Consider the following 23,628-nt stretch of genomic DNA (forward strand, 5'->3'; position numbering starts at 1 on the left):
TGTCGTCTCTAAGAAGTAAGTCCTGGTGATTATTTCACCAGCAAGTTCTCCATAATTTATTTTAAAAAGAAACAGAATCAAACTTGAAATATGTGTTGAGAGGAACGGAGAGGCATGATGCCAGAAGAGGAGCCATTCGTTAAGGCCTGGCCATTTGTCTCAATTCTCTGTGCGTGCCCTGGGGTGGCTGTCAGCACAGGGGGAGTATTTAAGTGGGATTATCTGAGCTCTTTGCTGCTGCAAAGATGGATGGTGTCTAAGCGGAACCTCTTCTCCTCACAGTCACCAGGCAAAATAATAACGGTCAGGAAGAACACCACCAGGCCCCTAATGAGAAACTGTTGACAGAAAAATTGCTCTAACATTCATCAAAGAGCCAATAAATGTCGAGGAAGGGACTGGAGATGCGGCGGCTCATAAATTCCTTCTCTCGGGGACTCTGAGGCGAGTTTGGGGACAACACACCCGCTCTGCCTTTTTCCCGAACGTTGCTAAATAAACTTCCAGAAAGCTTAGAGCAGTTATGGGGTGGCTTACCCTGACAGCTCTGAGGGGATGATTGAGGGCAGCCGCTCCAGTTTTTGGTCAGAGGGTCCTGTTTTTGCCCCAATACCGGCCAGGTCTTTATCTTTTCAGTCATTTAGACCTTGTCTTTGTGATGTCACAATTCCTAGGTTAACTGAGAGCTGAGACCCTTTCTGGCTTGAAAAGCCAAAGCTCTATGTAGACGATTCCATTTGCTCACTAATGAGTCAAAATGGATTTTCCCTCTTGATTCCTGTAATGCTTATTGCCTGGTGACCACTTAGCAGCCAATCGAATGGCTTCCTTGTGACAGATCTTCCGTTGGTGAATCTTGTTTTCACTTCTTAGGGGACGAGCATGTTCGCCGAGTGGCTAGTGTGACTCCGCCTCTGGACTGCGTTTGGGTTCCCCCAGGGGCGGATCCCGGATCAAGGACTCATGGGAAGACTGTTTGTTGGAAAGTGAGCCCAGGAAGCACAGTGAGGGGTGGGACGAGCTGGGGCGGGGAAGGAGAAAGGGCCATCGTGTCTGCGTGAACGATACTGGGTCTCAACCCTGCTGGGTCTTCGGGGAAGACACAGTACCACGTCTCAGAGCTGGTCCCTCAGATGACCGGGGAGGGGGCGTTTATCCGTGGACACCCGTTGGCTGCTCCTTGGGGGGTGTCCCTCGAGGCCTTCACTCCTCCTACTTCTGGGTTGGCCTGTTGAAGGCTGAGCTAGCTCCTGGAGTGCCAGAAGTCACCCTCAGAGAGGCAGACACAAAAGTGCCTGGGCTGGGGCGGGGGTCGGGGGTCGTAGTCAGCTGGGGCTGCTATAACAAGATAGCACAGGCTTGGGGGCTCAAAAGCAGACATTTATTCCTGACAGTCCTGGCGGCTGGAAGTCCAAGGTCAAGGCGTCAGCAGATTTGATTTCCCCTGAGGTCTCTCTCCTTGGCTTGCAGACGCCACCTTCTCTCTGTGTCCTCACGCGGTCTCTCCATCCTCTTATCAGGACACCAGTCCCAATGGATAAGCTCCATCCTTATGACCTCATTTAACCTTATTACCTCTTTAGAGGCCTCCTCTCCAAATACAGTCACATTGCGGGTAGGGCTCAAATATATGAATTTTGAGGGCACACAGTTTGGTCCACAACTGGGGAAAGCTGTTACCTGTGGAAACTGCCCAGCACCATGCAGGTGACATGGGGTGGGGGGTGGTCATCATCAGCATTGCTACACATATATGTTTAATTTCATGCTCCCAGCCACATAGGAGGTAGGTGTTATTATCCTCCCCATTATAACCATGAAGAAGCTGGGACTCAAAGAGGTGAGACACCTGGCCCCACACGCAGCTAGTAATAACGGGGCGGCTCAGAGGCCACCCAGCTATCCGACTCTTGTCCCATGATAACTATTTTGTATTTGAATTTTAACATCGTCGTGGTTTATCTCATCTACTAGACTAAGTTCCTGGAGGGTCATAATTGTCTTACCTTTAAAAAAACCCATCCTATGGTGCCTCACTCAGCGCTTCGCAATTAAGTAGATTCTCAATAAATACATGAATTGATGTTTGTGTGTGTGTGTGTGTGTGTGTGTGTGTTAAGGAAGATTCACTCTGAGCTAACATTCATTGCCAACCTTCCTTTTTTTTTTTTTTGCTTGAGGAAGATTAGCCCTGAGCTAACATCCATGCCAACCTACCACTACTCTGTATGTGGGATGCCTCCACAGCATGGCTGATAGTGGAGTAGGTCCGCACCAAGGATCCAAACCCACGAAGGAGGTCGCAAAAGCAGAGCTCGTGGAACTTTAACTACTTGGCCATGGTACCAGCCCCGAATTGATGTTTTTAAAATCACCTCTTGACTGTTTCTTTTGGAAACAGACCCAGAAAAAAAAAATCCATGCAACTACAATAAAGGAAGTTACGTCTGCTTTCATGGGAACATGGTAACCTGTGAGGGACAGGTCACCCTGGGGGCCTCCACCAGCAGGAGAAGGGATGTGAAGGGTCCCTGTGGGGTGTGGGCTGGGTGGGGGTGAGGAGCACAGTGAACGACCCTGGCAACTGTCCATCCTCCCTCAGCGAAAGGAAGGGATGGCTGATTCAGGAACTAAAGGCCTTGAGGAAACTTCCTTGGTAAAAACTGGACAGATTGGTTATCTTTAGGGGAAAATTATCAAATGATCAGAAAAATAACTTTGACAACCCTAACAAATGCTACAATTTTGGGTTAAGTTCAAATAAGCATATTAACCATTTCAGTAGATTCTATCAAGAGCAATTCTGTTAAGATGTTTCCATCCCTCGCCACCCAACCATGTATTTTCTCTCTCTCTCTATGTGGAGAATGTTTTATCACCAGAAGTGTAAGCATTTGGAGACCAAAATGTGCTTAGCGATGTTTTAAAGAAGGAAAACGGGCTCCACGGAACCCCTGGGTCTGACGTCACCAAGAGGAGCAACGTGACACCTGAATGCCGACCGACATTTACAATTAGGTACGTACCAACTTCCCTGGCCCTACAAAGCAAACACTGATTTCATTCACATACTGCGCAGCTATTTAACTTTCCAAAACTCATTCAGAAAATGTGACCAGAAAATTTTTAAAAACCCATGTACATCATGTGGCTGACGGGGAGCTGCGCTCTGGCAACATTTAACTGGACCTAGCAAATCTCTCTGAAGGCCTGCTCTTCGCTCAGCACTTTTGTTGGGGGCAGGGAGGATGACACACTAGCCTGTGTGGCCTTGTGTGCGGCTCAAGCCCCAGACTTTAAGATGGCACAGAAGGGACCGTAGCTGTTGCTGAGCGCAGATGCCCGTGCACATTTAGCCGTGCTATTTCTATTAGAATCATTATTGGTTTTGTACTGCTCTGGTTATAAAGTTGCATATGTTTTGGAAAGACAAAAATTCAATGTGCTTCTTGCACAACAGAAGTATCTAGAAAGTAATGTGATGTAGTGACCACCTGAAAGCTGGTGAGAGGGCAGCAGGGCAGCCTGTGTGGTGACTACAAGGCTGTTCTCCAGAACTAGAGCCCCTGGGTTTCAAAGCTGCCCTGCCCCTTACTAGCTGTGGGACAAGGGGCAAGTCATTTAATATCCTTGTTGTTTTAGTTTATCATCTGTATAATGGGGTTAATAAAACCTACTTCATAGAGCTTTGAGGAAGACTAATGCATTAATAACTGTAAAATTCTTTTTTAATTTTTCTTTCTTCTCCCCAAAGCCCCCCAGTACATAGTTATATGTTTTAGTTGTGGGTCCTTCTGGTTGTGTTATGTGGGATGCCACCTCAGCATGGCCCGATGAGTGGTGCCACGTCGTGCCCAGGATCCGAACTGGTGAAACCCTGGGCCGCCGAAGTGGAGCGCGTGAACTTAACCACTCAGCCATGGGGCCAGCCCCATGTAAAATTCTTAAAACAGTGCCTGGCACAGAGCAATCATTACGTAAATTTAAATGTTGATAAAGCCTAAGATGAGTCAGCCCTGGGGTCTAACGGTTAAGATTCGGTGCCTTCTCCCCTGCAGCCCGGGTCTGTTTCCTGGTCAGGGAACCACACCACCTGTCTGTTGGTTGTCACACTGTGACACACTGTGACACTGGGATTTCAAATACCAGCAGGACCACCCACGGTGGACAGGTTTCAGTGGAGCTTCCAGACTAAGATAGATTGGAAAGAAGGACCTGGCCACCCACTTCCAAAAAACTTGGCTATGAAAACCCTAGGAATAGCAGCGGAGCGTTGATACAGCACCGGAAGGTGAGAGGATGGCGCAAAAGGACCAGGCTGTCCACAGGGTCACTAGGAATCAGAATCCACGTCATGCTACACTGTGACCAATACAGCTTTCTTTTTCTAAATTCCCAGAAATTTCTAAAACTGGGAATTGCCATCTTAATACAAAATTCGGCTAGGAAAATATTGAAAACATGCAGCATAAAACAGAAAGATTGACCTGGCCCACCACTTCCCTTCCTCCCCCTTTCCCCATGGAACAGGCACCTCCCCTCACTGGGGAGCCGGAAGGGGCCAGGCCATTCCATCTGAGACACTGTACCGTATTGATGCCTGCCAGCTTTTCACACGCCTCTGTTTGGGACCTGAAAAATAAGTTTTGGGCTCCAAAATATGAAAGAAAAACCCTTACAAGGCTGAAATTTACTATTTTATTAACTTTAACGTCAACTTCAATAATGTTGAATTTAACTCTCGCCTACTTCATGATTGCCAAGAAATAATAATCCTTAATTAATCACATATGAAAAACTAAATTTGAAAGCAAATTATTCAACTCCTTTCCCTAAAGAGAATTAGATTTAGTGTGGAATAGGGGTGCATTTTGCTGTTTTATGTGATGTGGGGTGGGGCTTCGGAAGCATGAGCTCCCAGGCCTGTGAAGACCCCGCGACCTGCCCCCGTGGGAGATTTTCAGAGGGTCCTGGAGGGCTCAGCCTCCCCATATCCCTCTCCCAGCCAACAGCGACTGATCAAAACATCATCACAGAAGCCGCACTGCTTCGACTTTTAAAGGCAGGTACTACTGGAGAGATGCCCCTCACCTCCACCCTGAGGCAGGGGGTCCCACATTGTGGGGTGCAGCTGAATCACTTGGAAATCTTTTTTTAAATGCATACCTTTGGGCCCCAGGAATCAGAATTTGTGAGTCAGTAAGGCAAGTGTGGAGCCCAGGAACCTGCATTTGAACAGATAGCTCGTCCATGGGCCACACTTCTGAAGCGCGACTCCTAGTGCAGTGGGTTTTCACAGGAAGGAGAGAGAGAAGGGGAGAATAATGCCCCTGGACAAAATGAAGGGCAATCGCCAATTTCGACAGAGTCCACCTCCTGTAGGGTCTTCCTAGCCGATGGCATCGTCAAAAGGTTCAGGTGTGGCCCCAAAGCTCTGAGCATCTGGCTTTCTCGTTCTCAAGTGTAACCCGGTGTTTGCAAGGTTCACCACCTCTCAGGGTAAATCTCCCATCTTCTCCATTTGTAAAGAGCATTTTCTTTGAGCAGAAGCTACCTGTTTCAAGTTTTGTGGCAAGTTTCCCAAACCTGGTACTGCAGAATCCGGAACGTCAGAACTAACAGGACAAGGGTGTCCAAAGGCGTCATTTTTGCAGAAGGGAAACTGAGTGCTGAGAGAGGGCACGTCGCCTCCACACAGTGACACAGCTGGTCCTCGGCACTCTTGCCGTTCAATCGGGCTATCTCCCCTGAATCCCCTTCGAGAAGCAACACTATGCTGCCCTGGCCGTGCCATTCTGACTGGTGTCCTTTCAGCGCCCTGGAAGTCCGTCCCTCCAGGCTGGAACGGTAATCTTTTTGGTAGGTTGGGAGGCATATGGCGTGGTAGTCAGGAGCGCAGGATTCAGAACAACACAGATCCAAACCCGAAGGCTGGCTCGACCGTGGCAAATGCCTCTACTTCTCTGAGCCTTTTATACACCGGGGGAAGTAAGAGCTACCTCACGGGCTGCCTGGCAAGAATTGAGGCTCATTAAATCAGCGTGTGCTGTCACACAGCAACTCCCTCCAAGGTCACTGATGTAAAGTGAATCAGGGAGCTGATGCCTGTCGTTCGCTCCACTGGCTCATGCTCTCCAGGGCTCCAGCCAGCCTTCAGAATGATCTCTTCCTCAGGCTGAGCAGCGTGAACACCCACGGCACTGACTGCTCAGCCCCTGGACCTCCTGGGGTGTGGTCTGCCGGACTGAGCTCAGCAAAGCTCCCTGAGATGCAAATGATGCAAAGGGAAAGATGGATATACCGGGCTTTCCAAAAGCAATCAAGTGTGGTTACCAGAGACTTTTCATTCGAGAGCCCAGTAGAAGGAAGCAGAGATACAAATTAACCCCAAATTCCTATTAGCCAAGGGGATGAATTATATGACACTGGAGGCTGGGGAGCAGATTTTCCTTCTGGATTATTTTCTGCACAGGCGACTATTAAGATTTATAGCTGGTCCCTGGGCGCACATCGGCTCGCAGGCTGGGACGCTGGCCCAGAGGCCTCAGGATCTCCTGGTTTGAGGGTCTGGTGTGACTCACACAGAAACTGGGAAGTTAACTTTTGGTTTTGGTTTGCCAAATGTGGGAGGCGGCTTTGTTAGCTTCTCCAAGGCCCAGAGAGCGTATATAACCCCCTCTCCACACTGTGTGGTGGCCAGATGGCAGCCTCCACAGCAGGTGCCTGGAGAGGAAGCAGCGGTAGGGCCCCATGGACGGCATTATTTTTGAGCAGACCACGACAACCCAGTCCTTCACAAGCTACTTCAGAATCTCAGCCAGCTGTCTGCTAGCTTCGTCGTGAAAACTCCATTAGTGGTCTGTCAGTAGTCAAATCTGATGTCCCTTGTGCGCTACGTTCTGTAGCGAGGACACTTGGTCCGTTGCTTTGTTTGGAGAGCTGCCGCAGCACAGAGAAGCCATCCCTCAGGCTGGCCTCAGGCCAGCCCAGGACCTCCCCATGGGGTGGGCCAGCAGAAAGGGCTTCCAGGGCTTTCTGAGGCAGGTTGGAGCCCTCACTCTACCCCGTCTCAGCTGTCTGACCTTTGTCTCAAGCACTCATCTGTAAGTTGGACATACTTGTAGGCACTGCTGTGTGGGTTCTGGTGAGGATGAAATGAGAATGCAGAGGGTACCCAGCACCCACCACGTGTCCAGTAAACGGCAGCTCTGCTCATCTTTCTGCTCAGGAGGAGCACTCTTAATAACAAGCTCCTCCTTCCCCAGAAAGCACTCTTTTTCACCTTTCTAAACTCTAGCAAAGAAAACAATTGCCAAGATCAATAGAAACCCGTGAAAACACGATGGGATTTCCACACCAAGACAGGCCTGCCCCAGCGAGCTCAGCGGGAACCATGGTAGAGCTGCACGATGCTCTTTATCTTTGGCAGTGGTACCAATCACATTTATGGCCCCTTTCTACTCTTAGGTAAGATAAATTTGCTTTAAAAAAAAAAAAAAGATCAGTCCACTGGGCAAGCTGGAGGATGAGAGATTTAGAACATTCTTGGGCCATACTGGACCAGCAGCCAGAAAACAATGTTAGCTCATGATCCAAACGCTAGCCCAGCCGGGGGATTCGCGTGTCTGCTGTTAGGTTGGATTCTTCACCAGAAGCTGAGCAGAGTTTGCAAAGATCCCTGGCGCAGGTGATTCTCGGTGGGTGGAACATGTGTTCTGCGTCCCTCCCACCTCTCCTCCGTGTGTTTGTCCTCAGGTTTGGCCCAGGGTCCCAGTTTCACAGTATGTTGGACGGCCAGGACATTCCTTACAGGAACATCAGGCACCTATGACCTGTCCATCATTCTGGGCTTACAAAGAAAGAGTAAATTGGTATTTTTCTTTTCTCAGATAGTTTACAGTCTGGGTGGGAAGATAAAATCAGCAGTCTCTCTAAATAATCATTTAAAATCATATAAGTTTATTCCAAGGCCATAGGCATGATGATTTCTCAAGACTCAAGAAGATTTTCAGTGTGGAGAGTATCTCGTGGAGATGGGAAATGTTTCAGCTCTCTGGGGGAACCAGAACAACCTCCACCTTAGGGAACGTTTCTGAGAGCAAGGTCTGGTTGGCATCCTTCTTTCACGTCTCGGTTTATCGTCACCTCCTCCCGTGTCAGGGTGGTCCCTCATGGAAGCTTCTATGGAGGAGCATACCAAATAGCAGCCTTCTGCCAGAGCCAGCCAGCAGAGGCGCTCACTACCCTTAAGCACTTCTTCTCACTCTCCATTCCATCCTTTCCCCATGGGACTGTGGTTTTTAACACAGACACATGCAGTGCAGCCATTACTAATGTTAGAAAAGCAGGCTGTCTTCCATTATAATCATAAGGCAGCAGTGGTGTTTGGGGCCCAGAAGGCAGGGGTGGGGGCTTCCTGAGCACTGTTCTCTCTCCGCTCCCTTCCTCTGGGAAGGCCGGCTCACTGTGCCCAGATGGGCTTTCTCTTCTGGATGAAGGCCTTGATCCCCTCCTGCCCATCCGGCAGGGCCAGGTTGTCCACCATGGTCTGGGAGGTGAGGTGGTAGGCCGTTCTAAGGTCCTGGCGCAGCTGCTTGTTGAAGGCAGCCTTGCCCAAAGACACCACGTGACGGCTCGAGGAGGCAATCTTTTTCGCTATTTTCATGGTCTCCTCCTCCAGCTGCCCTTCGGGCACCACTTTGCTGAGCAGCCCATGGAGCAAGGCCTCCTGAGCAGAAATGGGCTCCCCAGTAAAAAGCATTTCTGAGGCGACCTGAGGGAGGAAACACATGCGATTATTAAGGCATCGCCTCGTGACCCATTGCCCCCTACATCCCACCCTGTCCATGCCCCTCTCCTGACCTCCCTGCGACCTTGGCCCAGTTATCTGCATCCTCAGATAGCATCTCACCCGTCACCCATGAAGTCTTCAATACCCAAACTCCTGCCAGAGACAGACGGCATCTTCCTCAGAGCACGGAAATGTCAGTGCCCACGAGAGGGAGTCTACCTAGTCTACGCCCCTCTCTGGGCCTCAGTTTCCCAATCTGCCTAGTGGGATAATACTATCTAGCACCATATTGATCTACAGTGATTTTACCCAAAGAGACTAGATTCTTTTTCCCTAGGAAAAAGAAGCCTGTTTATTTTCTAGTGAATCAGTACCATCTTTACTTAAAGTTTCTGTGTCGTGTGCTCTCGAAACTTCACATGAAAGAGAAGAAAACATGCCCTCTTACCCCGTTCGCCAATCAGCTCCTGTGGCGGCCCCTCTTGGGTCGCCCTGACTGGTGGTGGGTTCATAGTCCCCTTCCCAGGGCTTCCACTTAAAAAGTGACCAAAGGCCCTTGAGGCCCAGGCTCACCCCGGGGCAGTGGGACCTGGGTCTGGAGTCGGATGTCCCCGACTTCCAATCCCAGATGGGCCACTCACTAACCACAGGGCCTTAAGGAAGCGAATAAAGGCTCCGAGTCGGTTTGCTCATCTGAACAACGGGAGCGAGCCCTCCATCCTCCTGCAGAATCGTGAGGATTAGAGAAAGTGCAGGTGAGGCTCACACCACAGTGCTGGATGCTCAGCGGGCACCTGAGAAATGCAGAGGCCCCTATTAACAGATTCTGATGCGGCGGGCCTGGGCGGGCCTGAGACCCTGTGTCTCTCCCAGGCGCTCTGGTGGTCAGCCCACCAGGCTGAGCAGCAAAACTTTAACACTCTTTCCGGCTTGGAAGTTCTGCTCTATTCTAATTAGACTCTCAGGAAATCCGATTCTGCAGATACACAACGTTACCATGGTGAATAGGCGGAAGCGAGTGTTTCTGCCATGGAGAAATGACTGGTTTGGGAAGAGGGGGTCTGATCTTGTGGATGCTCTCCCGTAATGCAACTGCTTGAGGCGCTGGCCCTACATTTCTGAGCAAGGCCAGCCAGCTCTGACTGGGGAAGGGAGCAGCTGTACCAGGCAGGTTGTTTATATGGTGCCATAAAGATGTATTATTTAACTCACGCCGGAGGAGAGAAACACTTCACAAGTGTGGAAAATTATTCACGCCCAGGTTCAGTCTGCCTTGAACACAAGGGCTCCACTCCATTGTTTCTGCTCCCAGCAGCAAACCGCAGCCCTCGGTCTCCAGCACGGCTGCGCAGTTTCCCATGGTGACCAGCAGAGGGCACTGGTGACCCACACATGTGGCTTCAGCTGGTGTGCAAAGGGCCGAGCATCCTGTCCAGGCCAGGCTGCAAAAGCACCTGCTGTGTCCCTGTGGATGTGCACGCGGACATGCGCCACCACCCACACACAGTTGACGGCCTCTGTATGGATGGGTTCGTATGGGTGCAAGCGAGCAATGATGACAGGCAGGTTTAGATTTTTGTGAACCGCTATTTTCCTCTAAAGGGGGCCACAAGGTGAGAGCTGCAGATCCAGAAACCTGACAGAGGCGGAAAGTTCTCACAGACTTCTCCTCCTACTAGATTCCCTTTGTCAGTACTGCAATTTCAGCTTGGTGTTGACCCCAAACCCTCTATCTGCTTCATGCCTCCACGTAGCCCTACATCAACGAGCCCGAGGTGAGGGGCATCTGATGACAACTCGGAACCACTTTCAGACGGCCAAGCAAGAAAAAACTCTGAAGGCTTGAAAACAAGAATGCTGGGTCGGACCACAGGGATCCACAGGCCTCCCGGGCATCAGACCCCGTGGAGCGCAGAGAGTCGGGAAACACTGGAGATTCTTCGCCTGTCTCCTGAGCAGGCCTGGCCCTTGCTGAAACTGTCTTTGGAAGGTAAAAGCTACTTTTGTTCTTATAACGTCCCGCCCCTTCTTCTGTCACACATGGGCAATCATGCAGTGTGATTCTGAGAATTGGGCTTCCTGGGAACTTAAGGCATGATTTTGTCACACTTCCCCCCTCTTTTTTCTCAAGAACTAATTAAAATTTGACAAAGATGAGGTAATGTTTAAGTTTCTAGGATTCAATTTAAGCCTTGGTTTAAAAAGTTTGTTTTAAGAAAGAATGGATTCTTATCCTGACAATAGGGCTGATTTAAAGGTTTCAAATGCCTTGACATGGAACCTTCCAGAATGTCAGGTGTTGAAGGAGAGGAACAGCTGCAGGTAGGCTAACCAGCACAGCTGCCTTTGACAATGCAGAAGGCCTTGTGATGTCACTTGCACAATTATGAGACAGTTTATTAATAAGCTCTGACAATATATTTACAATGCGTTTTAATCTAATGTACTGGCACAAAGTAGAGACTTAAGAACTATTCATTGAATTAGTATATATACATTTAAGGTAAATGTGTATCCTGACAGGATCCAAACACCACCTAGTCTGAGGACATTTTAGCTGTTGTGTTTGAACAGGTCACTTTTGCATTGTGGAGCCCATGTTCAGCCCATTTTCCTAAGTGTGTGTACTTGCAGGCATCTGTCTTCAGAATTTCCTTATGAACACACATTTCTGGGAAAACTAATGAGGAGGCACATGGAAGAAAGGAGTCTTCTCTAAATTTCTTGGTCCTGTCGGCTGACTTCCGTTGGGTCTCATTTCTTTTGCGTCTCAGGCATATGAGCAACTGCTAATTTTTGTACTTGATGCTAAAATGGATACTGTATTCTAGAAAGCACTTTAGGTTCTGTACTTGCTCTGGCATGTGACTCCCTCTCCCCTTTTAAAAATAGATTTCCAATTGAGAATGAGGAAGTATTTTTCTCTAGAACAGGGAAACCACTGGTTTCCACTTAAGAGATGTTTAGTAAATATAATTTCTCGATGTTACAGGAAGAGAAGAAAGCTTCGTGAAGAAAACGGACTTCACTTTGGTTACCAACGACATAACAGCTCTCATAATATGGCTCCTTGTGGGGCAGAGTCAACATACCATGCACGGATACGCATCTTCCTGAAACGCAACTGTCGTGAACCTGACATACGCAGTCTATATATATAGATATATATACATATCTCAGCTACTTTCAGTCCATTCTAGAACCAGACAGATTGTCAGCCAACAACAAGCCAGTGCACTGGCTCCTGGCCTCTTGACACCGGCATCTGTCACCATGCTATTATCTCTCATGGGCAACCATTCAGTGCAACAAAACTGAGTCTCAAGTGCACTTCAAATAAGATTACAAAAATGTGTGCTTTTTTTTTTTTTTTTTGAGGAAGATTAGCCCTGAGCTAACTGCTGCCAACCCTCCACGTTTTGCTGAGAAAGGCTGGCCCTGAGCTAACATCTGAGCCCATCTTCCTCTACTTTATATGTGGGACACCTACCACAGCATGGCATGCCAAGCGGTGCTGTGTCTGCACCCACGTGCAGTTCGGGATCGGAACTGGTGAACCCCAGGCCGCCGGCACAATGTGCGCACTTGACCGCTGCACCACCGGACCGGCCCCAAATGTGTGCCTTTATGAAAACAAACAAAAGAAATCCAAAAACCGAGGCAAGGGTGAAATGTGGTCGAAGCCCACTGTGAAAAGCTGCAGAGGAACAGCGGCTGGCTGCTCCCTCCCCCACACAAGACATTAGAAGGAATGTGGTGGCACATCTGGCCAGCTGTGCATTGGGCAGGACGTCCTGATTCAAATGGTGCTTTTAACAAGCGAATTCTGGAGCTAACCCTCACACGCACTGGAGGGTCGCAGTGGAGACGGCGCTGGGGGGAATTCAATTACCTTTCTAGGCACTGCTCTCCCCAGGGCGACCCCGGGGGTGGAGCAGAAGAGCCCCAGGTTCACACCCGGGGTGGCAAAAGACGACTTGTCGCTCGCCACGGCGATGTCACAGCTGGCAACCAGCTGACACCCGGCAGCAGTGGCCAAGCCGTTCACCATGGCAATGATGGGGACGGGATGGTTCTGGATCAGCATCATGACCTGAAGGAGCAAACACAGCCAGTTCACTTTCAGCCAAGAGTGAGGGGCAGCACTAATGCTTAGTATTTGATATGAATTTACTGTTTTCAGAACGCTTTTTACAGGCATCAGTGTATCATTCTATGAAAAAAGGGTCAAAGAAGTGAGGCACAAAGAGAACTGAGTTGCATGAAATACCCACGATGAACCAGAATGTACAATGTGGTCTCCTGAGACCCCAGGAGGAAGGAGCCCTGTTTTAAAACCAGGACTCGAAGGCTCAGAGGGGAAGTAACTCACCTCAGGCCACAAGATCCGCAAGCGCTCGCTGTGGGGTGTGAACCCGCATCTGTGGGACCCCAAGTCACTGGTCCCTCCACTCCAGCACGTCGCCGCTGCGAGGCGGCAGTCCCCTCCGACTGCTCCCCTACGAACCCATCTGGAGGACAGCGCAGACTGCGATCTCCGGGGCACAAACCAAACCGTTCTGTTCTAACGGTGCCTGCGCGGAGCCCTCATGTCAAAAGTCTGAAACTGGTATTTGGTACTTCCTTGAAAAATTAAGGTGGAAAAGGGACTGGAAGGCAATTTCCTTAGTCATTACTGCTCAAATTACCACCATGAATAGTCTCTCAATTCTATTAAAATGCTGGGAACACCCTGCTGTCATCAAATAAACAAAATTCCTGAAACAGAGCCATGGGCACAGAGAGGGGGCGCCAGCTTGCTCATGGGACGCCCCTCCCTCCCGTGAATCTCCAGAACTTCAACTTATTTTGGAAGCTCACGAAACAACTTGTTTATTTCTCCATTTCTTCATGACCCTCTAGACAGACTGTGCTGCTATGGTAACTTCAATTTATAAACAGTTGCTCTCTGAACCCAGCAGGGAGGGTGGCAAGGAGCAGTGACATCTGGCCTTGTTTCCCAGGTGGCAGCTCAAAGAGAACGCACCTTCACTGATTTGAAGATTGTGCCTGAAGAACGGACCTTCTGTTTTCATAAACATTTGATATTTGTCAGCTTTGTGTAAAATAACTAATGATACATTGAAGGATAGAACATCATACTCGAGAGTAGGGGTTCTTGACTTTGTTAGGGGGGTTGCCTTTTGAGGATCTTATAAATGCAATGCCCCTCTCCCTAGAAGAATGCACACGGACACACCCGTACCCCAAAGTGTTCCTGGGGTTAGGGGGTTCGTGCACTGCAGGTGAGGAGGGGGTGCTTACTACAGAGTCATTCTCAGAGGACTGCGACGGCATGGAGGAACGAGCAAGAATGTCTAAAGTCTTGCAGCAAAAAAGGAACAGATTTTGTTTAGCTCTGAGTGTCGTCTGTCACCTAACGAGCTGAAGTTACTTATGAAAAGTCATCTGACTGTGAGTAGAGCTGATCAGTATGGGCTCCTGGCCGCCATCTATGAGGGGCTGGGATCCCACGCAACCTGGCGGGAAAATGCTTAGGGGATCCAGCCTACACCAACAGCATTCAAAATACTCATACCTTTTATAGGAATTCTACTTCCGAGACATAAGCTGAAGTAGGGTAAAAAGCTGTCTGCACAAAGATGTTCACCGAATCATTATTTTATAAGAGTAAAAAACTATAAGTAATATACATAGATAAAAATAAAAAGTGGCTATGCAAACTAAACAATATCCATTTAATGGAACGTTGTGTTCTTGTTACGGAATTTTCCCAGAGAAGCGCCCGCAAGGTGGTCTGGGGCTGGGTGGTGGTCTGGAGCCAGGCTGCTGGGGTCTGATGCCCACTCTCTCACTCACTTGCTGCCTAACCCTCAGTTTCCACATCTGTAAAATGGGTATAACAGTAGTGCCAACCTTACAGAACATGAGAATTATATAAACTCGTATGTCTAAAGTACTTAAAATATTACCTGGCACATAGTAAGCGTTCAATGCTATAATCATATTATACAATTATACAGTATAATCGCACCTAGGTATGATTATTCAGACAAATAGGTACACATGGAAAAAGATTAAAAAGAAAGATAGCAAAATATCAATTACAGTTATCTCTAGGTGGTATGATCATGGTATAATATCAGTAATTCATTTTTCCTCCTTTTCCTTTGGTTCTAAGAGATTTTCAAAATTTCCCATAATAAGTACTTATTACTTTTATAATTATAAGATATTTTAAATAAAGTTAGAGAGCAATTCAGAAAAAACAAAGGGAATCTAGATAATAAGCAAGCTGAGATAATCAATCCCTTGACAGTCAAGAATTGATTATGCCTCCTGGTTTGCCTCCTGAATTGGGTAATTATTTTGGTCCTGCTTACTCCAAAATTTCACATAAAGTTAACTCTGACCCAGCCAAGAGAACAGCGTTACTGAGGGTTCCGTGTTGTTTCGAAAAGCGAGAGGCCTGTCCCACTGTCATTTCAGTGGCGGGTGTGAGGAGAAAGAAGAGTTTCTCCCTGGACCAGGGTGTCCAGCTTCAAGCTTCACCAGGACAGAAGGGAGACAGGGACAGGTGTCCGGTGAGGGCCGCACCCTCAGCTCACACAAGGTTGTTTTCGCTCTTCCATAACCAAGGGTTTCTCCTCATTCTCAACCTGCCCTGTGCCCGATTTGTAAATAATTAACCATCACGCGGTACCTGTGGTTGGTAACAAATTTGCTGTAGTTTTTATAGCTGCTGAGCCAATGCAGGTACCTTTATCTTTCTTTCTAAAATCAAATTTTCTCATGCATGAACCGAACAATGAAATATCTAGCTCATTCTGTTCCAATCTGCCTGCTGATTACACTTGGAAATTGACATCTTGTACAAGTTCATGGCGCTCCTATTTATCCAGGATAATTTAATAGTCTCAGGAAAAGTATTAAAGAAATCAATGCACTTTCACTCCGATTTCACCACTTTAGGGCTGGGTCCTGTGCAGGCTCTGCGCAGGTCTTTCCAGTAAGCCGGGGGCATCGTGGGCTGGAGGCCTCCCGGAAACCCGGCCTCCATCCTCTGAAGCAGCCCTGGCTCCCCTGTGGCCCTTTGCGAACCCATTTAGACCTCGGTTCCTGCCGACACCCCTGCAGAGGGATAAACACAGGCCCTCGAGGGAGGAGGGACAGCTCTACTGGTTGTCTTCGATGACCTTCTATTTGGCCAAACATACTGGGGATTGGTAGAAAAATAACTTCTAAAGCACGAAGCCTTGGCAAATACAGGAGCAGAACGTTACATAAACATCATTAATGTGAAACAAAAAAGAGGCGGCCTTGCTCCCACCTTTCCATGAAGCCTCGAGTCAGCCGCTTTTCCAGTCTGTCCCTCCATGAAATGAGAAAACGATAATCTGATCTCCTTATGGGTTTCTGGAAGGGCAAGGAAGACAAAGGGCGGACAGCGAGGCATCGTAGTCACCTTTCTGTTCACCTCCCTGTTGCTCACCTCTGTCTACATAGTCGGTATTTGTTAATATCTGTTGAGTTATTCATGACCAAACAAATGAATAAGTCAATGAATGAGTGAAAAATTAGGTCAAATAATCTTAGGGTCAGGTTATGAACCTGTTTTATATGTCTTGTTTCTCAACTACATTTCCAGTTTCAGTTTGGCAGAAAACCTTTTTTTCCTTGTATTTCTTTGAAGTATTATACATATATTAGTGCTCAATAAATACTCATGAAATGAACAATGTGTTACTTAAAGTTGGATTCTATATTCAATTTCTTTATCATCTAGGGGTTGATTTGATGTATTTATAAAACATCCCAAACTCTCTGTTCGTCCTCCTCTATGTCTGTTGGCAATTTCGCTCCTTAATATGATAAAGAGACAGAAAGGAAGGAGAGGCGAAATTAAGAGGTTTAATTTTCCTACTTAGAGGTGGTCATTATAAAGGTTGGTTGAAAGAAGAGTTTGAAAATAATTTTAAAAATCATATTTATTCCATTTATGAATGCTCTTTCCCATTAACAGAGTTGTTTTAAAATTTTAAAAATTATAATCAGCTCAGGTTCTTCCTCTGTAAAGATATTTCCATCCTTCACCTCTTCCTTACGTGTATACAAAGATTCCCCCATGAAGCTGGAGGTGGCACTGTCAGCAGCAGCATATATATTACTTTCTTGCATATAACAAGATCAACAGCAAACACTGGATGAAGGATTCACAATGACCACAGAGGTTTCAGTGGTTCTGCAGTGGTAGGTCTCATAGATAAAACCTTATCTGTAAACTAGAAGCCTAATTCCATATTTAACACAGTTATCATTTTCAGGCTTGCAATGTCGACCGTCATCCTGACTTACCTCAGAACAGGTGCGAAACACTTCAGCATGATAATCTGGGCTTTGCTCATCCGTCAGTTCCCTTAGGTCATGCCCAGAAGAAAATACAGGCCCCTCAGCTGCCAATGTTTCCAGTTGAGAAAAGAGAAGAAAAAGATGTAAACACCCAAAGCGGAGAAGTTCCCTTACCTGTCTACTGAATACCTTGAGCGAACAATGGTAGCGATGCTGTGGACCCTCAGAGAAAGTGAATGGCCCAATTTTGATAAGAATAACCACAATTATCCTGAAGAGTTACAGCCAGTATTTCATGATGACAACACAAGGGGAGGTATCTGTACTCTGAAAGGTCCGTGGTGGAAACAGATGAAAACAGGTGGAAAAGGATGAAGACAGGCAATTACAAACAGAAGGCTCAGCAACTTGTTTTCAGAGCTGTTCCTCTGGTTTCACACTTCTATTTCTTGATCTGACTTGATCTGACCTGAATGTATCGACTCATACAAGTCCATTGAAACCCTCCATGCAGTGTCCCTGTCATTGAGTCTACACATAACAGCCACCCATCGGGGTTGGCACTGGGAAAGGGAGAGTGTGAAGAGAACCCCTTTATTTATATAAACAAGGGATCTGAGGGTGTGGTTTTATTGTTATTGTTGTCATTAACAACAATGACAAGATGTGATTCCACTGGTAAGCTAACGCTTTCTCATATTTTCCTTTCATGGTGGCTTTCTTGATAGGCAATATTATTCCCTTTAAACAAGTGCAGAAATTGTGTCCTTCAGAAGTTGGCTGCCTTTGCTGCATCCACGTCACACCCACACGGCTGCTGGACTCTACTAGTTATTTTCCCTTCGCCACATAAAGCAGTTGGAAATTTATATACAACCATTGATAAGAAGGTAACACTCTCCAGAAACACTGATGCTTAATTTTTTTAAAAAGTGCATCAGAGAGCAGCATCCATTTTATTTTTCTGTGGCTGCTTTAAAATACTGACGTTGTTATCTTTTTAGACCACCACCATCATTGCCAGTAATTTGGTAAAAATTCCTACTGGAAAAAGAGCCTGGACAGAAATGAGCAAAATATGGCATCCTCTCTTGAAGAAGACTGCAGATATCGGTTGAAAGCTTGGTAAGAACAGAAAAACAAACCAATCAAATGCCCTAGCAGTCCTGCCCTAGCCGACTAGGTAGTCTACCCAAAGGGTTAGGATTAAACCCATCTCATCAGGTCCACCAGGAAGTCAATTCTCTGATTTTGATGGGCAGACCATCACAGCCAAATGTGGCAATGTTTTGTGTCTGATAAAAAGGAAAAGACATATATTTTCACTGCACAGTAGTCTTCACTATAATTTCCACAGTGTTAGGACCAAGGCTCCCACTACACACGAGTTTTCCATAATTAATGTTCTTGTAAAGGAGTTTTAAAACAATTCTCCCATTAAGTGAGGGAATGCCTCAGTTAACCGAAGAATTTTGAGAACTCTTTTCTGGGTCCCGCAGAACACTGAGGACGGATATCAGATTAATACCTGAAATGACAATAACTTTCAGATCTTGGCTTTCGGCTTCATGAAGAATGTCACTCTGGAGAGATTTCAGCATTGCCAGTGACAGTGCGTTCCTCTTCTTTGGGTTGCTCAAGATGATGTTCCTGCAAAGAACATTTTATAATTACTGGGTCATGCACCTGTCAAAACAAGGGAAGACCCCTGGAATTCCTTCCTAAATTGGGAACTATTTTTAAAACACCAGAAGGAGAACTGCAGGTGCTCACAGGCAATTGAGAGGGTCTGTCAACTCTCTGGAGGTACAGCTAGGTCAAATGCGGGGACCACCTGAAATGGAGGCTGGGTTCTCCCCCTTTCCCTTGATTTGCTTCTGTTTTTCTCCACGTTTGCTGTCAGAAACCTGACCACCACCTCCACAGAGAGGGCAAGTCAGAGCAGCTCCACAATCATCGCTGCCCACGCTGGGAAGCTGCGAGGTTTGGAAGACAGCGGTGGGAGCCAGAGGAAGCTGCCACACAGTGCTTGCTACCTTCCACTTATTTCTTCTTCTTGTTCTTGAGAAAGAATAAGGCTAGCAGAGGAGCCAAGAAGGAAATACGCCCCCAGATCTCCTCCCACCCACCCCACAGAAGAGGCAGGGAAGGTGCAGCTGCCAATACACGTTTACAGCAGCATTTTCCCATTTTTTTTAATAGCAGCATCCTGTGATTCCGCAAAATAATCCATGCTGCCCGAGAACGGGATATGGGAAGACGAAAAGGATGGAACCGTGCGCGTCATTTCACAAAAGCCCTGCTTGCTATTTTAAGGTACCCCACCTGCTGATTAAAATAACCTGTATTGTCACCTTACTGCCTCTACACAGAAATGTCTTACTTTTGCTGTTATAAGAAACAGGAGGCAAGCCAGACATCAGATTATTGTTGTATATTTTAAATCTGTTTCCCATCAGCGTCCACCCACGTTTTCTGCCTTCCTCATTCTTTTCTTGAATCTGATAATTCTACTGCTATGTGTCAACTAGGATCCTCCATAAACATCCTCCTGTATCCCTGTTTTCTGGAAAACCACTTTGATGACTGAGTTTATTTCAATGCAGTAAGAATAACCATTTTCTTTGGAAGACCATTTCAGGTTTGCTGCCATCTTCCGGTGGCTGTGGTCTTCATCGCTTTGTTTCTCATAAACAGGTTCTCTCCTAAGTACAGAAGTGACTTGTAGCTGACAGGCTGATAGACTTTGAAACCTGTATTTGGGGACTGGTGGTTAGACAGCTGCTGATAACCTTTCCAGTAAGATAATGAGTGTGCTTGCTGCAGCAAACCTAAAAAGCTGCCATTCCATCAGTGACAAATGCTTAAATTAAATTCTAAGGCTTCAGGCAACATTGTGTAAAAAGGCGCCAGCCCCCAAACGCCCTTGCTGCATGGCAGTGTCTGTTCAGACGCATCCCATCGATCCTTTGGCTCGTGCATCACACACGCTGCCAGAGTGCCTGAGATTGCTGAGTTCACTTTTCAACCCAGTGTAACCAGGCTTCTGTTCCTGCCACTCCTTTAAAACTGGTCTCCCCGAGAATCTCCTTCTTGCCAGAACCAAATCCAATGGCCATTTGGATCTTGCTCTCCTTCTAGAAGCACATTCCTCCTCTCCTGGTTTCTTAGTACTTCTCTGGCCGGTCCTTCTAGACTTCTTCCATGGGCTCCTAGCCTTCTGCTAACCCCTCAATGCCAGCGATCCTCGGAGCTCCCTCCTTCGTCCTCTTCTTGTTCCATACACTCTTCCCAGGCAACTTCCCCATGGCCTTGGTATCAATGACTACTTCCATGCTGACGACTTGTAATCTTCGCCCTAGTTCAAACCTCTCTCCTGAGTTTCAGCTCTCTAAGTTCATTCAAATGTCTCCTGGACTTCACCATTGCAGTGTCTCTTGGCCACCTTCTCCCAGCTCCCACACTTGCCCCCTCCTCTCTCCCTTATCTCAGTGCTGTCACTCAGATGCCCAAGTCAGAAACCAAAAGCCACCTTCGATTGCTATTTCTTCCTTGTTCAACTGGTCATCAAACTTGGTTGATAAAACATCCAAAAAATCTCACCAGTCTGAATTCTCCTAATGGCTCTCTTGCTTCAAAACCCGTGATGCCTTGCACCTAGAGCTTCACCAACATGGCACTCGTAAGAGGGAATCTCTCAGAGAGTGAGGTCACGGTCAGGGAATGTGATAAAAGTGTAATGTTTCCATTTACGAGGCGAGAGATGGGCCTTGTAGATGCCCTGATGAGCCGTCTGAAGATCTCCCATTATTGTAAACCACCAGAGGGTCCAGGAGGCGAGGTGTCGTCATGGTTACACACAGAGGAGACACTGAACGGATACCTGCTGACTGCATTAAAGACCAAAAAGAGTATCTATTTTTCACAGCCAATTCTACCAACTGTGGTGATTTTTTCCTCTCATCTAGGTTTTTGCCAGCTCTTTGAAACCTAACTGCTGAGTACAGTGAGATGGCGCAGCAGAGTGGGAGGTGGTCTGGAGGCAGGGGGCATTTCTCTGACTCCTGGCGTTCCTAGCTCCTGGCTGTGTGGCCTTGCACAGGCTGTCACCTCTCTGAACTTGCTTCCTCACTGTTAAGTGGAGATAACATTCTCTATGTCGCAGGCTGTTGTAAGGGTTGGGGGTCATGAACGTGCAGTGTCTAGCACGGTACCCAGCTCAGAGCTGGCCCTCACTACATGGCAGTACCATTGCTGAGAGAAACAGCTTTCAAGAGGGACACTCGAAGCATGACTGGGGTGCTCAAGCTCACCTACTTAGTGCCTAACGTTGTACTGCTGGATTTGGGGTTTTCCTACCTCCAAAATGATTCTCAGCATTTATGACAGATCCTGTCCATCATCTCCCTTTCTGCTTCATGTTTAACTCTGGAGAACTCAACCAGGCCTTCTTTCGTCCACCGGCTGCCATGCCAGCAGTCCAGCTTCTGAACAGATGCAACCAGATCCACCCTTGAAAATGGGCAAGAAGGACTCCCACCTGGGCCCTGCATTTCTTTAGAGCACCCTGACAGGCCTTCTTCCAGCTGTGGCCCTCCAGCTCAGCAAGAAGCCCACTGGGATAACGGGTGTGCCCACCTGGAAATCACCACCCTCTTCCAAACCCCTCTGCAGTTACCTGAGACCCTGGAATTCCTTGGCTCTGCACTGGGCAACCCTAGGACCATGGGGTGGCTAAGAGCAGTTGTCTATAGAGGGTGAGGGGCTAGAGAGAATATGGGCATACTGGATGGGGTGCCAAGCTCCTGGCAGAGCAGCAGAAGGAGGGGTGGAGAGGTGGGAGGGGGTGAGTGCAGGGTGGGAAGAAAAGGAAAAAACTGCAGGCCAGCAGCTGGCTTTCCACTGCTTCTGGGGGAACTCCTAGGAGCATGAAGACTGTAAATTCAAACACAGCCTTCCAGGTCTTATGAAGATCTACTTGTCAGGGGAGGGGAAGAAAACATGTTTAGCAGTTAGCTGGATTCCTAACTTTTAAATATTTAGACGGGCAATGTAGGCCTCTCTTGCCGTGGGCCAGGCAAACGTCACAGCGAGGCCCGGATGGGGCCAGTGGCCCTTCAATCTTGACTGCCCGCCTCATCGCCCAGTTTCCAGTTTGTGCACAGGCATATTTTTTTAAGGGATTTTGGCTTGTTGAGCCAAAGGGCAGAGCTCAGAGTGGTGTATCCTTCGTCCTATTGACCGGCCCCCACCACGCGGGCACTTGGGGAGAGGGCCACAGAGCAGCTCCCCGAAGCGTAACCTGACCCCGCAGCCAGGTCAGGTTTGCGCCAGGCACCCCAGCTCTCCTGACCGGCTTTCTCAAAGTCCACAGCAGCGGTGGGCCACCCGCACAGCGGCCCACGCTGAGCTCCAAAGTCCAATGACAACTCGGCCCCCGAGGGGCTTAGGGGAAGTGCTGGGCCGTCTGAGACAATCCCACTTAAAATCCCCCGCGTGTGTCCTGCAGGGTCCCCAACACTACCGTGCGCGCGCTCGAGGCCTCTGCAAACCCCGCATGCGCGGCCATCCCCGCCGCCGGACCGGGCAGTGACCGATCAACGGGGACTCGGCGCCGACGGCGCGCCCACCAACCCGGCCTTGGAGGCTCCACTTTGGCGGCGGGCGCCCCCCGCCCACCCCTCCTCCCGGTCCCCGCCGTCCGCCCCAGGTGGTCCGGGGGCCAGGGCGCCAGCCGCCCCGCGCTGACCTGATGCCGTCCTGCTGCCGCACGCTGGTGGGTCGCGGCCCGGGCTCCGGCTGCCCGGCCCCGGCCGTCCCGCGGCTGCAGAAGCCGGCGACGAGCGGAGCCCACGGGCTGCGCCGGAGCCAGCCGGGCCCCTTAGCCCCGAAAGCCCGCACGCCCGCGGCGGCGGCGGCCATGGCGGTCAGAGACGCGGTCCGGAGGCCGGACACCGGAGGGCTGCGGGACGGAGGCGCTGCGAGGGGCGCTGGTGCGAGCCAGCTGCTGGCACAACGGAGTGGGAGCTCCCACGCCCAGGCCGCTATCGGACGCCTCTCCCCTGAGGGACCCCTCCCCCGCCCCTCGGCCCCCAACCTTCAACCCTCTACCCCTAACGCCCCGCCCCCGGGTCCACGGCCCCGCCCCTCCACGACGCCCCGGCCCCGGGCCCCTGTTGCCCCGCCCCTGAGCCCCCTCCCCATCCCGTCCCCGACGCCCCGCCCCTCGCCCCTCCGCCCTAACCCCTTCGGCCCCAGGCTCCCTGCACCGCCCCTGATCCCGCCCCCGGCCCGCTGCTCCACCCCGGCCCCCAGGCCCTGTCGCCCCGCCCCTGACTCCCTCCCCGACGCCCCGCCCTTCGCCCCCACGCTGTCTGCCCCGGGCTCCCTGCACCGCCCCTGAACCCGCCCCCGGCCCGCTTCTCCACCTTGGCCCCCAGGCCCTGTCGCCCCGCCCCTCGCCCCGCCCCGACGCCCCGCCCTTCGCC

At 49.1% G+C, this 23,628-nt stretch overlaps 1 protein-coding gene and 1 long non-coding RNA gene across 2 annotated transcripts; one reads left to right on the plus strand and one right to left on the minus strand.

Annotated features, from left to right (window-relative positions):
- The first annotated feature begins 731 nt into the window (after window positions 1-731).
- Window positions 732-14,519, plus strand: LOC138921453 (uncharacterized). The gene is made up of 4 exons (XR_011434037.1): window positions 732-1,004; window positions 2,185-3,018; window positions 10,546-10,781; window positions 11,784-14,519. It is a non-coding gene; the product is annotated as an uncharacterized lncRNA (long non-coding RNA).
- ECHDC3 (enoyl-CoA hydratase domain containing 3) lies at window positions 4,685-23,307 on the minus strand. Its single transcript, XM_023632357.2, has 5 exons — window positions 22,890-23,307; window positions 18,669-18,790; window positions 17,147-17,244; window positions 12,684-12,884; window positions 4,685-8,773 (listed from the first exon to the last, which is right to left on the minus strand). Exons 1-5 carry the CDS (start codon window positions 23,060-23,062, stop codon window positions 8,462-8,464), a joined length of 906 nt encoding a protein of 301 aa, XP_023488125.2. The 5' UTR covers window positions 23,063-23,307; the 3' UTR covers window positions 4,685-8,461.
- Between the last annotated feature and the right edge of the window lie 321 nt (window positions 23,308-23,628).

The sequence above is a fragment of the Equus caballus genome, chromosome 29, assembly GCF_041296265.1.
Source record: "Equus caballus isolate H_3958 breed thoroughbred chromosome 29, TB-T2T, whole genome shotgun sequence".
Classification (NCBI taxonomy): Eukaryota; Metazoa; Chordata; class Mammalia; order Perissodactyla; family Equidae; genus Equus; species Equus caballus.